Genomic DNA, 17,234 nt, shown 5'->3' with positions numbered 1-17,234 from the left:
CGGTACTATGGAGAGAGCAACAGATTTGTTGGAAATCATACATACAGATGTATGTGGTCCGATGAATATTGAGGCTCGTGGCGGATATCGTTATTTTCTCACCTTCACAGATGATTTAAGCAGATATGGGTATATCTATTTAATGAAACATAAGTCTGAAACGTTTGAAAAGTTCAAAGAATTTCAGAGTGAAGTTGAAAATCATCGTAACAAGAAAATAAAGTTTCTACGATCTGATCATGGAGGAGAATATTTGAGTTACGAGTTTGGTGTACATTTGAAACAATGCAGACTAGTTTCGCAACTCACACCACCCGGAACACCACAGCGTAATGGTGTGTCCGAACGTCGTAATCGTAGTTTACTAGATATGGTGCGATCTATGATGTCTCTTACTGATTTACCGCTATCGTTTTGGGGTTATGCTTTGGAGACGGCCGCATTCACGTTAAATAGGGCACCATCAAAATCCGTTGAGACGACGCCTTATGAACTATGGTTTGACAAGAAACCAAAGTTGTCATTTCTGAAAGTTTGGGGCTGCGATGCTTATGTGAAAAAGTTTCAACCTGATAAGCTCGAACCCAAATCGGAGAATGTGTCTTTATAGGATATCCAAAGGAGACTATTGGATACACCTTCTATCACAGATCCGAAGGCAAGACTTTTGTTGCTAGGTTCGGAAACTTTCTAGAGAAGGAGTTTCTCTCGAAAGAAGTAAGTGGGAGGAAAGTAGAACTTGACGAGGTAACTGTACCTGCTCCCCTATTGGAAAGTAGTGCATCACAGAAAACTGTTTCTGTGACACCTACACCAATTAGTGAGGAAGCTAATGATAATGATCATGAAACTTCAGAACAAGATACTACTGAACCTCGTAGATCAACCAGAGTGAGATCCGCACCAGAGTGGTACGGTAATCCTGTTCTGGAAGTCATGCTACTAGATCATGATGAACCTACGAACTATGAAGAAGCGATGGTGAGCCCAGATTCCGCAAAATGGCTTGAAGCCATGAAATCTGAGATGGGATCCATGTATGAGAACAAAGTATGGACTTTGGTTGACTTGCCCAATGATCGGCAAGCAATTGAGAATAAATGGATCTTCAAGAAGAAGACTGCCGCCGACGGTAATATTACTGTCTACAAAGCTCGACTTGTCGCAAAAGGGTTTCGGCAAGTTCAAGGGATTGACTACGATGAGACCTTCTCACCCTAGCGATGCTTAAGTCTGTCCGAATCATGTTAGCAATTGCCGCATTTTATGATTATGAAATTTGGCAGATGGATGTCAAAACTGCATTCCTGAATGGATTTCTGGAAGAAGAGTTGTATATGATGCAACCGGAAGGTTTTGTCGATCCAAAGGGAGCTAACAAAGTGTGCAAGCTCCAGCGATCCATTTATGGACTGGTGCAAGCCTCTCGGAGTTGGAATAAACGCTTTGATAGTGTGATGAAAGCATTTGGTTTTATACAGACTTTTGGAGAAGCCTGTATTTACAAGAACGTGAGTGGGAGCTCTGTAGCATTTCTGATATTATATGTGGATGACATATTACTGATTGGAAATGATATAGAATTTCTGGATAGCATAAAGGGATACTTGAATAAGAGTTTTTCAATGAAAGACCTCGGTGAAGCTGCTTACATATTAGGCATAAAGATCTATATGTTGGGGAACGTAGAAATAATTCAAAATTTTCTACGTATCACCAAGATCAATCTATGGAGTCATCTAGCAATGAGGGAGGAGTGGATCTACATACCCTTGTAGATCGCGCGCGGAAGCGTTCAAGAGAACGGGGTTGATGGATTCGTACTCGTCGTGATCCAAATCACCGATGATCCTAGCGCCGAACGGACGGCACCTCCGCGTTCAACACACGTATGGAGCAGCGACGTCTCCTCCTTCTTGATCCAGCAAGGGGGAAGGAGAGGTTGATGGAGATCCAGCAGCACGACGGCGTGGTGGAAGTAGCAGGATTCCAACAGGGCTTCGCCAAGCGCTGCGGGAGGAGGGAGATGTGTCATGGGAGGGAGAGGGAGGCGCCAGGGCTTAGGTATGGCTGCCCTCCCTTACCCCCACTATATATAGGGCCAAGGAAGAGGGGGGGCGCAGCCTTGGCCCTTCCTCCAAGGAAGGGTGCGGCCAGGGAGGAGTCCATCCTCCCCAAGGCACCTAGGAGGTGCCTTCCCCCTTTAGGACTCTTCCTTTCCCTTATCTCTTGGCGCATGGGCCTCTTGGGGCTGGTGCCCTTGGCCCATATAGGCCAAGGCGCACACCCCTACAGCCCATGTGGCCCCCCGTGGCAGGTGGACCCCTTGGTGGACTCCCAGACCCCTTTCGGCACTCCCGGTACAATACCGATAATGCGCGAAACTTTTCCGGCGACCAAAACAAGACTTCCCATATATAAATCTTTACCTCCGGACCATTCCGGAACTCCTCGTGACGTCCGGGATCTCATCCGGGACTCCGAACAACTTTCGGGTTACCGCATACTAATATCTCTATAACCCTAGCGTCACCGAACCTTAAGTGTGTAGACCCTACGGGTTCGGGAACCATGCAGACATGACCGAGACGTTCTCCGGTCAATAACCAACAGCGGGATCTGGATACCCATGTTGGCTCCCACATGCTCCACGATGATCTCATCGGATGAACCACGATGTCAAGGACTTAATCAATCCCGTATACAATTCCCTTTGTCTGGCGGTACGATACTTGCCCGAGATTTGATCGTCGGTATCCCGATACCTTGTTCAATCTCGTTACCGGCAAGTCTCTTTTACTCGTTCCGTAACACATCATCCCGTGATCAACTCCTTGATCACATTGTGCACATTATGATGATGTCCTACCGAGTGGGCCCAGAGATACCTCTCCGTTTACACGGAGTGACAAATCCCAGTCTCGATTCGCGCCAACCCAACAGACACTTTCGGATATACCTGTAGTGTACCTTTATAGCCACCCAGTTACGTTGTGACGTTTGGCACACCCAAAGCACTCCTACGGTATCCAGGAGTTGCACAATCTCATGGTCTAAGGAAATGATACTTGACATTAGAAAAAGCTTTAGCATACGAACTACATGATCTTTGTGCTAGGCTTAGGATTGGGTCTTGTCCATCACATCATTCTTCTAATGATGTGATCCCGTTATCAATGACATCCAATGTCCATGGTCAGGAAACCGTAACCATCTATTGATCAACAAGCTAGTCAACTAGAGGCTTACTAGGGACATGGGGTTGTCTATGTATCCACACATGTATCTGAGTTTCCTATCAATACAATTCTAGCATGGACAATAAACGATTATCATGAACAAGGAAATATAATAATAACCAATTTATTATTGCCTCTAGGGCATATTTCCAACAGTCTCCCACTTGCACTAGAGTCAATAATCCAGTTCACATCGATATGTGATTAACACTCAAGGTCACATCCCCATGTGACTAACACCCAAAGAGTCTACTAGAGTTAATAATCTAGTTCACATTACCATGTGATTAACACTCGATGAGTTCTGGGTTTGATCATGTTATGCTTGTGAGAGATGTTATAGTCAACGGATCTGAACCTTTTAGATCCCTGTGTGCTTTACAAATCTCTATGTCATCTCCTAGATGCAGCTACCACGTTCTATTTGGAGCTATTCCAAACAACTGTTCTACTATACGAACCCAGTTTACAACTCAGAATAATCTGGATTAGTGTCAAAGTTTGCATCGGCGTAACCCTTTACGACGAACTCTTTTACCACCTCCATAATCGAGAAAATTCCTTAGTCCACTAGTTACTAAGGATAACTTTGACCGATGTCTTGTGATCCATTCTTGGATCACTCTTGTACCCCTTGACTGACTCATGGCAAGGCACACTTCAGGTGCGGTACACAGCATAGCATACTGTAGAGAGCCTATGACAAAAGCATAGGGGACGACCTTCGTCCTTCCTCTTTCTTCTGCCGTGGTCGAGCTTTAAGTCTTAAATTCATACCTTACAACTCAGGCAAGAACTCCTTCTTTGACTGATCCATCTTGAACACCTTCAAGATCATGTCAAGGTATGTGCTCATTTGAAAGTACCATTAAGCGTTTTGATCTATCCTTATAGATCTTGATGCTCAATGTTCAAGTAGCTTAATCCAGGCTTTCCATTGAAAAACACTTTCCAAATAACCCTATATGCTTTCCAGAAATTCTACATCATTTCTGATCAACAATATGTCAACAACATATACTCATCAGAAATTCTATAGTGCTCCCACTCACTTCTTTGGAAATACAAGTTTCTCATAAACTTTGTATAAACCCAAAATCTTTGATCATCTCATCAAAGCGTACATTCCAACTCCGAGATGCTTACTCCAGTCCTTAGAAGGATTGCTGGAGCTTTGCATACTTATTAGCATCTTTCCGGATTGACAAAACCTTCCGGTTGTATCACATACAACCTTTCCTCAAGAAAATCGTCGAGGAAACAATGTTTTGACATCCTATTTGCAAGATTTCATAAATAATGCAGTAATCGCTAATATAATTCCAACAGACTCTTAGCATCGCTACGAGTGAGAAAGTCTCATCGTAGTCAACTCCTTGAACTTGTCGGAAAACATCTTAACGACAAGTCGAGCCTTCTTAATGATGATACTTACCATCATTGTCCGTCTTCTTTTTAAAATCCATATGTACCTAACAGCCTTACGACCATCAAGTAGTTCTTCCAAAGTCTACACTTTGTTTTCATACATGGATTCTATCTCGGATTTTATGGCCTCGAGCCATTTATCGGAATCCGGGCCCACCATCGCTTCTCCATGGCTCGTAGGTTCATTGTTGTCTAGCAACATGACTTCCAAGACAGGATCATGTACCACTCTGAAGTAGTACGCATCCTTGTCATCCCACGAGGTTTGGTAGTGACTTGATCTGAAGTTTCATGATCACTATCATAAGCTTCCACTTCAATTGGTGTAGGTGCCACAGGAACAACTTCCTGTGCCCTGCCACACACTAGTTGAAGAGACGGTTCAATAACCTCATCAAGTCTGCACCATCCTCCCACTCAATTCTTTCGAGAGAAACTTTTCCTCGAGAAAGGACCCGATTCTAGAAACAATCCCTTATTGCTTTCGGTTCTGAGACAGGAGGTATACCCAACTGTTTTGGGTGTCCTATGAAGATGCATTTATCCGCTTTGGGTTCGAGCTTATCAGCCTGAAACTTTTTCGCATAAGCGTCGCAGCCCCAAACTTTCAAGAAATGACAGCTTAGGTTTCTCTAAACCATAGTTCATACGGTGTCATCTCATCGGAATTACGTGGTGCCTTATTTAAAGTGGATGTGGTTGTCTCTAATGCCTAACCCATAAACTATCGTGGTAATTCGATAAGAGACATCATGGTATGCATCATATCCAATAGGGTGCAGTTATGATGTTCGGACACACCATCACACTATGGTGTTCCAGGCTGTATTAGTTGTGAAACAATTTCCACAATGTCTTAATTCTGTGCCAAACTCGTAATTCAGATATTCATCTCTATGATCATATCATAGATCTTTTATCCTCTTGTCACGGCGATCTTTCAAATTCACCCTGAAATTACTTGAACCTTTCAATAATTCAGACTCATGATTCATCAAGTAAATATACTCAACATCTACTCAAGTCATCTGTGAAGTAAGAACATAACGATATCCACTACACGCCTCAGCACTCATTGGACTGCACACATCAAAATGCATTACTTCCAATAAGTTGCTTTCTAGTTCCATTTTACTGAAAACGAGGCTTTCAGTCATCTTGCCCATGTTGTATGATTTGCATGTCTCAAGTGATTCAAAATCAAGTGAGTCCAAACGATCCATCTGTATAGAGTTTCTTCATGCATATCTACCAACAAACATGGTTCGCATGTCTCAATCCTTTCAAAAATGAGTGAGTCCAAAGATCCATCAACATGGAGCTTATTCATGCGTTTTATACCGATATGACTTACGTGGCAGTGCCACAAGTAGGTGGTACTATCATTACTATCTTTTGGCATGAACATGTGTATCACTACGATCGAGATTCAATAAACCATTCATTTTAGGTGTAAGACCATTGAAGGTATTATTCAAATAAACTGAGTAACCATTACTCTCTCCTTAAATGAATAACCGTATTGCGATAGACATAATCCAATCATGTCTATGCTCAACGCAAACACCAATCTTGATGGCAGAGGGAGCGTACGATATTTGATCAACCATGGAAATACTTCCAACACATATCGTCATCTCACCTTTTGGCTAGTCTCCCTTTATTCCGTAGCTTTTATTTCGAGTTACTAACACTTAGCAACCGAACCGGTATCTAATACCCTGGTGCTACTAGGAGTACTAGTAAAGTACACATTAACATAATGTATATCCAATATACTTCTATCGACAGCCTTCTCATCTACCAAGTATCTAGGGTAATTCTGCTCCAGTGGCTGTTCCCCTTATTACAGAAGCACTTAGTCTCGGGTTTGGGTTCAACCTTGGGTTTCTTCACTAGAGCAGCAGCTGATTTGCCGTTTCATGAAGCATCCCTTTTGCCCTTGCCCTCCTTGAAACTAGTGGTTTCACAAACCATCAAAAATTGATGCTCCTTTTTGATTTCTACTTTTGTGGTGTCAAACATCGCGAATATCTCAAGGATCATCATATATGTCCCCGATACATTATAGTTCATCACGAAGCTCTAGCAGCTTAGTGGTAATGACTTCGGAGAAACATCACTATCTCATTTGGAAGATCAACTCCCACTTGATTCAAGCGATTGTTGTACTCAGACAATCTGAGCACAAGTTCAACAATTGAGCTTTTCTCCCTTAGTTTGCAGGCTAAGAAAATCGTCGGAGGTCTTATACCTCTTGACGTGGGCACGAGCCTGAAATCCCAATTTCAGCCCTCGAAACATCTCATATGTTTCGCGACGTTTTAACACGTTTTCGGTGCCTCAACTCTAAACCGTTTAACTGAACTATCACGTAGTTATCAAAAATGTGTATGTCAGATGTTCGCAACATCCACAGACGACGTTTCGAGGTTCAGCATACTGAGCGGTGCATTAAGGACACAAGCCTTCTATGAAGCAATGAGGACAATCCTCAGTTTACGGACCTAGTCCGCATAATTGCTACTACCAACTTTCAACTAAATTTTCTCTAGGAACATATCTAAACAGTAGAACTGAAGCGCGAGCTACGACATAATTTGTGAAGACCTTTTGACTATGTTCAGGATAATTAAGTTCATCTTATGAACTCCCACTCAGATAGACATCCCTCTAGTCATCTAAGTGATTACATGATCCGAGTCAACTAAGCCGTGTCCGATCATCACGTGAGACGGACTAGTCATCATCGGTGAACATCTTCATGTTGATCGCATCTACCATACGATTCATGCTCGACCTTTCGGTCTCTTGTGTTCCGAGGCCATGTCTGTACATGCTAGGCTTGTCAAGTCAACCTAAGTGTTCTGCGTGTGTAAATCTGGCTTACACCCGTTGTATGTGAACGTAAGAATCTATCACACCCGATCATCACGTGGTGCTTCGAAACGACGAACTTTCGCAATGGTGCACAGTTAGGGGGAACACTTTCTTGAAATTTTAATGAGGGATCATCTTATTTACTACCGCCGTTCTAAGCAAATAAGATGTATAAACATGATAAACATCACATGCAATCAAATAGTGACATGATATGGCCAATATCATATTGCTCCTTTTGATCTCCATCTTCGGGGCTCCATGATCATCATCGTCACCGGCATGACACCATGATCTCCATCATCGTGTCTTCATGAAGTTGTCTTGCCAACTATTACTTCTACTTCTACAGCTAACGGTTAGCAATAAAGTAAAGTAATTACATGATGTTTATGTTGACACGCAGGTCATAAATAAATTAAGACAACTCCTATGGCTCCTGCCGGTTGTCATACTCATCGACATGCAAGTCGTGATTCCTATTACAAGAACATGATCAATCTCATACATCACATATCATTCATCACATTCTTCTTGGCCATATCACATCACATAGCATACCCCGCAAAAACAAGTTAGACGTCCTCTAATTGTTGTTTGCATGTTTTACGTGGCTGCTATGGGTTTCTAGCAAGAACATTTCTTACCTACGCAAAAACCACAACGTGATATGCCAATTGCTATTTACCCTTCATAAGGACCCTTTTCATCGAATCCGATCCGACTAAAGTGGGAGAGACAGACACCCGCTAGCCACCTTATGCAACTAGTGCATGTCAGTCGGTGGAACCAGTCTCACGTAAGAGTACGTGTAAGGTCGGTCCGGGCCGCTTCATCCCACAATGCCGCCGAATCAAGATTGGACTAGTAACGGTAAGCATATTGAACAAAATCAACGACCACAACTACTTTGTGTTCTACTCATGCATAGAAACTACGCATAGACCTAGCTCATGATGCCACTGTTGGGGAACGTAGCAATAATTCAAAATTTTCTACGTATCACCAAGATCAATCTATGGAGTCATCTAGCAACGAGGGAGGAGTGGATCTACATACCCTTGTAGATCGGGCGCGGAAGCGTTCAAGAGAACGGGGTTGATGGAGTCGTACTCGTCGTGATCCAAATCACCGATGATCCTAGCGCCGAACGGACAGCACCTCCGCGTTCAACACACGTACGGAGCAGCGACGTCTCCTCCTTCTTGATCCAGCAAGGGGGAAGGAGAGGTTGATGGAGATCCAGCAGCACGACGGCGTGGTGGAAGTAGCGGGATTCCAACAGGGCTTCGCCAAGCGACGCGGGAGGAGGGAGATGTGTCATGGGAGGGAGAGGGAGGCGCCAGGGCTTAGGTATGTCTGCCCTCCCTTCCCCCCACTATATATAGGGCCAAGGGAGAGGGGGGCGCAGCCTTGGCCCTTCCTCCAAGGAAGGGTGCGGCCAGGGAGGAGTCCATCCTCCCCAAGGCACCTAGGAGGTGCCTTCCCCCTTTAGGACTCTTCCTTTCCCTTATCTCTTGGCGCATGGGCCTCTTGGGGCTGGTGCCATTGGCCCATATAGGCCAAGGCGCACACCCCTACAGCCCATGTGGCCCCTCGGGGCAGGTGGACCCCCTTGGTGGACCCCCGGACCCCTTTCGGCACTCCCGGTACAATACCGATAATGCGCGAAACTTTTCCGGCGACCAAAACAAGACTTCCCATATATAAATCTTTACCTCCAGACCATTCCGGAACTCCTCGTGATGTCCGGGATCTCATCCGGGACTCCGAACAACTTTCGGGTTACCGCATACTATTATCTCTATAACCCTAGCTTCACCGAACCTTAAGTGTGTAGACCCTACGGGTTCGGGAACCATGCAGACATGACCGAGACGTTCTCCGGTCAATAACCAACAGCGGGATCTGGATACCCATGTTGGCTCCCACATGCTCCACGATGATCTCATCGGATGAACCACGATGTCAAGGACTTAATCAATCCCGTATACAATTCCCTTTGTCTAGCGGTACGATACTTGCCTGAGATTTGATCGTGGGTATCCCGATACCTTGTTCAATCTCGTTACCGGCAAGTCTCTTTTACTCGTTTCGTAACACATCATCCCGTGATCAACTCCTTGATCACATTGTGCACATTATGATGATGTCCTACCGAGTGGGCCCAGAGATACCTCTCCGTTTACACGGAGTGACAAATCCCAGTCTCGATTCGCGCCAACCCAACAGACACTTTCGGATATACCTGTAGTGTACCTTTATAGCCACCCAGTTACGTTGTGACGTTTGGCACACCCAAAGCACTCCTACGGTATCCGGGAGTTGCACAATCTCATGGTCTAAGGAAATGATACTTGACATTAGAAAAAGCTTTAGCATACGAACTACATGATCTTTGTGCTAGGCTTAGGATTGGGTCTTGTCCATCACATCATTCTTCTAATGATGTGATCCCGTTATCAATGACATCCAATGTCCATGGTCAGGAAACCGCAACCATCTATTGATCAACGAGCTAGTCAACTAGAGGCTTACTAGGGACATGGTGTTGTCTATGTATCCACACATGTATCTGAGTTTCCTATCAATACAATTCTAGCATGGACAATAAACGATTATCATGAACAAGGAAATATAATAATAACCAATTTATTATTGCCTCTAGGGCATATTTCCAACACTATAGAGATAGATCGAGACGTTTAATTGGACTTTCACAAAGCACATACCTTGACAAGATTTTGAAGAAGTTCAAAATGGATCAAGCAAAGAAAGGGTTCTTGCCTGTGTTACAAGGTGTGAAATTGAGTCGGACTCAATGCCCGACCACTGCAGAAGATAGAGAGAAGATGAAAGATGTTCCCTATGCTTCAGCCATAGGCTCTATCATGTATGCAATGCTGTGTACCAGACCTGATGTGTGCCTTGCTATAAGTCTAGCATGGAGGTACCAAAGTAATCCAGGAGTGGATCACTGGACAGCGGTCAAGAACATCCTGAAGTACCTGAAAAGGACTAAGGATATGTTTCTCGTATATGGAGGTGACAAAGAGCTCATCGTAAACGGTTACGTTGATGCAAGCTTTGACACTGATCCGGACGATTCTAAATCGCAAACCGGATACGTGTTTACATTAAACGGTGGAGCTGTCAGTTGGTGCAGTTCTAAACAAAGCGTCGTGGCGGGATCTACGTGTGAAGCGGAATACATAGCTGCTTCGGAAGCAGCAAATGAAGGAGTCTGGATGAAGGAGTTCATATCCTATCTAGGTGTCGTACCTAGTGCATCGGGTCCAATGAAAATCTTTTGTGACAATACTGGTGCAATTGCCTTGGCGAAGGTATCCAGATTTCACAAAAGAACCAAGCACATCAAGAGACGCTTCAATTCCATCCGGGATCTAGTCCAGGTGGGAGACATAGAGATTTGCAAGATACATACGGATCTGAATGTTGCAGACCCATTGACTAAGCCCCTTCCACGAGCAAAACATGATCAGCACCAAGGCTCCATGGGTGTTAGAATCATTACTGTGTAATCTAGATTATTGACTCTAGTGCAAGTGAGAGACTGAAGGAAATATGCCCTAGAGGCAATAATAAAGTTATTATTTATTTCCTTATATCATGATAAAAGTTTATTATTCATGCTAGAATTGTATTAACCGGAAACATAATACATGTGTGAATACATAGACAAACAGAGTGTCACTAGTATGCCTCTACTAGACTAGCTTGTTAATCAAAGATGGTTATGTTTCCTAACCATGGACAAAGAGTTGTCATTTGATTAACAGGATCACATCATTAGTTGAATGATCTGATTGACATGACCCATTCCATTAGCTTAGCACCCGATCGTTTAGTATGTTGCTATTGCTTTCTTCATGACTTATACATGTTCCTATGACTATGAGATTATGCAACTCCCGTTTGCCAGAGGAACACTTTGTGTGCTACCAAACGTCACAACGTAACTGGGTGATTATAAAGGAGCTCTACAGGTGTCTCCAAAGGTACATGTTGGGTTGGCGTATTTCGAGATTAGGATTTGTCACTCCGATTGTCGGAGAGGTATCTCTGGGCCCTCTCGGTAATGAACATCACTTAAACCTTGCAAGCATTGCAACTAATGAGTTAGTTGCGGGATGATGTATTACAGAACGAGTAAAGAGACTTGCCGATAACGAGATTGAACTAGGTATGGGATACCGACGATCGAATCTCGGGCAAGTAACATACCGATGACAAAGGGAACAACGTATGTTGTTATGCGGTCTGACCGATAAAAGATCTTCGTAGAATATGTAGGAGCCAATATGAGCATCCAGGTTCCGCTATTGGTTATTAACCGGAGACGTGTCTCGGTCATGTCTACATTGTTCTCGAACCCGTAGGGTCCGCACGCTTAAGGTTACGATGACAGTTATATTATGAGTTTATGCATTTTGATGTACCGAAGGTTGTTCGGAGTCCCGGATGTGATAACGGACATGACGAGGAGTCTCGAAATGGTCGAGACATAAAGATTGATATATTGGAAGCCTATGTTTGGATATCGGAAGTGTTCCGGGTGAAATCGGGATTTTACCGGAGTACCGGGAGGTTACCGGAACCCCCCGGGAGGTATATGGGCCTTAGTGGGCCTTAGTGGAAAAGAGAAGGGGCAGCCCAAGATGGGCCGCGCGCCCCTCCCCTCCCTTGGTCCGAATAGGACAAGGAGAGGGGGCCGGCCCCCCTCTCTCTTTTCCCCCCTCCGCGAATCCTATTCCAACTAGGATTGGGGGGGGGGGGAATCCTACTCCCAGAGGGAGTAGGACTCCTCCTGGCGCGCCTCTCCTAGGCCGGCCGCACCCCCCCTTGATCCTTTATATACGGAGGCAGGGGAACCCCAGAGAGACACAAGTTGATCCACGTGATCATACTCTTAGCCGTGTGTGGTGCCCCCTTCCACCATAGTCCTCGATAATATTGTAGCGGTGCTTAGGCGAAGCCCTGCGACAGTAGTACATTAAGATCGTCACCACGCCGTCGTGCTGACGGAACTCTTCCCCGACACTTTACTGGATCGGAGTCCGGGGATCGTCATCGAGCTGAACGTGTGCTAGAACTCAGAGGTGCCGTAGTTTCGGTGCTTGATCGGTCGGGCCGTGGAGACGTACGACTACATCAACCAAACGCTTCCGTTGTCGATCTACAAGGGTACGTAGATCACACTCTCTCCCTCTCGTTGCTATGCATCACTATGATCTTCCGTGAGCGTAGGAATTTTTTTGAAATTACTACGAAACCCAACAGGTACGGCTGTGGGAGGAGGCGGAGGTGGGGTGGGGTCGCGGCTGGGGTGGTTTTCTCACCCGGTCACTGATACGTGGGTCCAGGGGCGGACATGAGAGGAAGGCAGCAGACGAGAGCGGACGACGAGAGTGCCCGCTTTTGTCCGCGCAGACCCATTTGTGGCCCATTTTTGTGCTCAGTTTGGGTCGGGAGGGATGGCAAGCGGACAGCAGACGGACACGCGCTTCCGTTTGGGTCGCCTCGTTGGGCCAACTTTTATGTTCAGATGACCCAAATGGACGAAATGAGTCGCCCCATTAATTAGAGTTGCGCGCCCTCGTACTGAGTTTGAATCATGCCGGGTGCTTTTTTTTGTTATTACTATTTTATTCCATGTGCGGACATGCGAGGTCTAGATGTAATAGATGCGATCAATGCAGTTTGACATATTTAAATAAAATGTCAAAAGCTTTTGTGAAAATTATATAATGTATAAGGAGTTTTTTGTAAAACAACCAGCGCACTCCTCTCACACCCATTGTCATGTGGGCCGATGCCACGTTGGCACGCCATGTGGGCAGTGCATATGCCCGGATACGGACGGAGGCACCGTATTTAAATGCTCGGACAAGTTACGGCACCAGTTTCATGTATTTTATAAGTTTAGGCATTAAAATGGTCGCACCAAACAAGTTGATGCATCCGTGGTGTATTTGACTTTTAAAAAAGCCACCTAGATTCTTCAAATACACTGAAACTGCCCGACGAACTTTCCCAAATACTCCATCTCTCGTGGCGAATGTTTGTCATATATGCCAACCCAAGCATTTTTTTACATTTCTCCAACCTTCGTGGAACTCCGGCGGGCCGTCAACTCGTCCATCAGCTGGCCAACATCATTGTACGAAGATCCACCATTCTCCACCGCGGTCCTTGCCTTCACACTGAGGTCCTTGGCCTTCTTTCTTATGGCACCGCCCTCCTCGTCGTTGCTCATCAATCTTCCGATGGATTCAGCGATTACTTCACCGCCGATCACCTGGTGAGTCTCCACGGACGATGCGTAGTCCTTGGCGCCGATGCTGACGCCCACCTTGAGCACTTCCACAATAAGCTTCTCGTTGCTGAACTGATCTGCATACCGCGGCCACGTGACCATCGGCACACCGGCGCTCACGGCCTCAAGTGTCGAGTTCCAACCACAGTGCGTCACGAACCCACCAATGGCAGGGTGGCTCAGAATGAGCAGCTGTGGCGCCCAGCCTCGGATGATGAACCCGCGGTCGCCGCGTGCCATCAGCTCGGTGAAGCCTTCAGGCATCCACTCTGAAGGGTCCGGGCCTGCGGCGCCCGTCACCCACATGAAATTTCTGCCTGAGAGTTCGAGGCCGCGGGCGAGCTGGTGCAGCTCCGGCGGCGAGAACCTGATCAGTGTGCCGAAGGAGACGTACACCACCGAGCCAGCAGGCTTCGTGTTCAGCCACCCAGGGCAGTTGTCCGAGTCCGGTGAGAGCGCGTCGGTGCCTCTCCCAGCCACGTCCTTGCTGGCGAGTGCTACCGGCCCGACGAGCCACGCGCGCCGGCCAAGGGTCGTGTGGTAGTGCTCGACGTAGTCCGGCTCCAGCTCATGGAAGCTATTAAAAACCTCGCCGAAGCTCCTCTGGTCCGCGGCGTTCACGCTCTGGAAGAATGCCCAGTGGTCCGCCTGCTTCACGGGGTCCATCATTTGGCTCCGCCTCAGCTCGACACGGTGCGGCAGCCCCGGCAGGGAAACGAGCGCGTCGGGGTCGTCGGGGACAGTAGCCAATGGGTTGTTGCGCAGCATGCTCTCGCTGCAGGACCGCGCGAACATGCTGCTACCGAGGAAGGTGAGGCGTGGGACACCGTGCTCCGCGGCAGCGTCGGCGGACCAGTGGAAGTAGCTGCCGGCCACGACCGCGTCGGGGTGGTTGTGAACCAAGAAGTGTTCGAAGGGCTCGCGGAGCAGCTGCACCGCTCGAGCGAACTTGTCGCGGTCGCCCTGGGATCTAAGGGCCATGCCGTTCTCGACGCCCGTCGGGAGCCCGACGTCAGGAAACGGCACGACGGAGATATCAATGGCCGGGCCAGCGAGAGCGTCATTGGCACGGTCGACGGCCGAGCGGATGATGGCTGCGTTGACGGGCGTTGTGAGGATGGTGCACCTGACGCCACGGGCGGCGAAGAGCGCGGCCATGTCGGCTATTGGAATGAGGTGGCCGGGGGCTAGGAACGGGAAGAAGAGGATGTGCAGCGGCCGCTGCTGCTCGTCTTGGGCAGCCATGGCTAGCTGCATCCACTCACGACAAGTACTACGCTCCGGAGGAGAGTGATAACAAAATGTGAGACGAGTACAGAGGCCGCAAGTTCGGAGCAATTAACAAGAGAGCCGCGTAGAGGAGTATTTGTAAAGTCCCAGTAAAAGTTTAGCTTTTCTTGTTGCCGGCAAATTAAGTCCTAAAAAATTGGGCGCTCGTTATCAAATGGAAGCATTGAGGAAATGAGAAATTGTTTCTAGGGTAACTTGGAGTGCCGTTCACGATTTTGATATACCTGCCATCCAAGGGTTTGACCAGAGCTGGTCTCACTTTGTTTGACAGGCCCCGTTAAAACTTAAAACAGCCATAGGCGGAATCTGCAATGTGGTACAGATAAACCGCATTAGCCACATTTTTTCTGTTTTTCAGGAATATACTACAAAGCCACTGTGTCGCATGGAAAGAAAAGGACCCGAATATCTGGCGAACGCCAAATTTTAGGTATTGGTTAAACAGTTTTGCTAGTCTCGGTCGACTGAAATTTCGTTATGTATCAGTTAATGCTATATTCCTTTGATTTTGTAGGAAGATTCATACAATTTTCTTTCTTCTTCTTATATGCTACTCCTATGTCACTTGACCAAGACTTAGGTCTCAGTCGACTGAGACCAAGTCACACCCTTAGTTAAAACATTCAGTTTGTCATGTTTAAAGATCTAACATCAGATTTTTAGTCTTTTTAAAAGAAAGGGTCACTCTATTGTAGCAATGTTGTTGAAAATCGTTCATTCAATGAATTTAGAGAGTAAAGCAATGAGTTATTTTATCTGTAGTTGTTGTAATGCATATGGAGCACACTTTATATACATTTAGAGATTGGTCAAAGGACACGCAAACTCAAAGTCGTCATATCTCAGCTTTCATCTTTTTTCCATTTCCCCGTTCACTCACTTCAATTGCCTTCAAATTTACTCCTCTGATCCTTTTTAGTCTGCATATAAGTTTTGTCCAAAGCCAAAGTATCTTTATTTGGATCAAACTTATAGAAAAAATATCAACATTCACAATATTAAATCAATATTATTAGATTCATTGTCAAATGTAGTTTCATAGTATATGTATTTTGTATCGTAGACGTTGACAATTTTTAATATAAATTTGGTGTGTGTAGAGTACAAAGGACCGGAGTGGGTAAAAGTTTAGCACATCAAGCAAACATGCAGTAGTTTTTAACAAGTTGCATGAATAAAACCATATAAACCGGTGACATGTACAAATTACATGTTGCCCGCATGTGCACAATACACTTCTCCTCGGGTGTGTGTGTCACCCTCCTTTTCCTTCGGTGTGTGCAACCACCATTCCCTCTCCTAGGTACCAGGAACGTATGATCACCATTCATGCCTTCTCCCAAAATTCTTACGACATTGGATCCATCAAGTTCGGATCCAACATGATGAACCAATCCTTCTTGGCTATTACTCCTATAAAGAATGCTAGAGTACCCGCCTCCTGGGGGCTTCCCTGCTTCCGAGTGCTCTCCGCGCCGTCCGTTTTGCTCGTGGCGCGTGCTACTGGCTCCCTAGCGCCCTCCCGGCCGTTTGATCTTCTCGGGCTCCACACCGAGCCGACATCTTCGAGGGTCCATGACGTGTGGCCCTAGGGCACGCACAGGGTCGCCCCATTTGCCGTCCATTGCCCTCGACCCGCGTGTGCCATTTCGTTCGCTTGTGTGGGGCTATATGATATTTGGGTGATTCGTCTTCAACGTATCTATAATTTTTAATTGTTTCATGCTATTATAGTATCAATGTTGGATGTTTTATATACATTTACAAGCAATTATGTATCATTTTTTAGGACTAATCTATTAACTTAGTGGCCAGTGCCAGTTGTTGTTTTTTGCCTATTTTTGATTTTTCAGAATATCAGAACCAAACGAGATCCAAATGCCATGAAACTTTTGGAGATTTTTTTCTAGACATAAGAGACCCTGGAAACTTCTGGAGGAGACAAGAAGATGGAGCAGTGGCCCACGAGGGTACACCCAGGGGGGTAGGGCGCGCCCTGATGGCTTGTGAGGCCCACGAAGCATTGGGCCACCGGGTAGAGGCGACTGTCATGCGTGGAA

General features: G+C 46.1%; 1 protein-coding gene across 1 annotated transcript; it reads right to left on the bottom strand.

The window, feature by feature from the left end:
- Positions 1 to 13,656: 13,656 nt before the first annotated feature.
- On the bottom strand, positions 13,657 to 15,129 carry LOC125543710 (anthocyanin 3'-O-beta-glucosyltransferase-like). Its single transcript, XM_048707202.1, has one exon. It carries the CDS (start codon positions 15,127 to 15,129, stop codon positions 13,660 to 13,662), a length of 1,470 nt encoding a protein of 489 aa, XP_048563159.1. The 3' UTR covers positions 13,657 to 13,659.
- Positions 15,130 to 17,234: the final 2,105 nt, after the last annotated feature.

Source organism: Triticum urartu, chromosome 1, assembly GCF_003073215.2.
Source record: "Triticum urartu cultivar G1812 chromosome 1, Tu2.1, whole genome shotgun sequence".
NCBI classification, from domain to species: Eukaryota; Viridiplantae; Streptophyta; class Magnoliopsida; order Poales; family Poaceae; genus Triticum; species Triticum urartu.
The sequence above is the reverse complement of the archived record's forward strand: the minus strand, read 5'-3'. Positions and strand labels throughout refer to the sequence as shown.

Coding starts and splice junctions, on each gene's coding strand:
- LOC125543710 (XM_048707202.1), bottom strand. CDS start 15,129: ATGGCTGCCCAAGACGAGCAGCAGCGGCCGCTGCACATCCTCTTCTTC.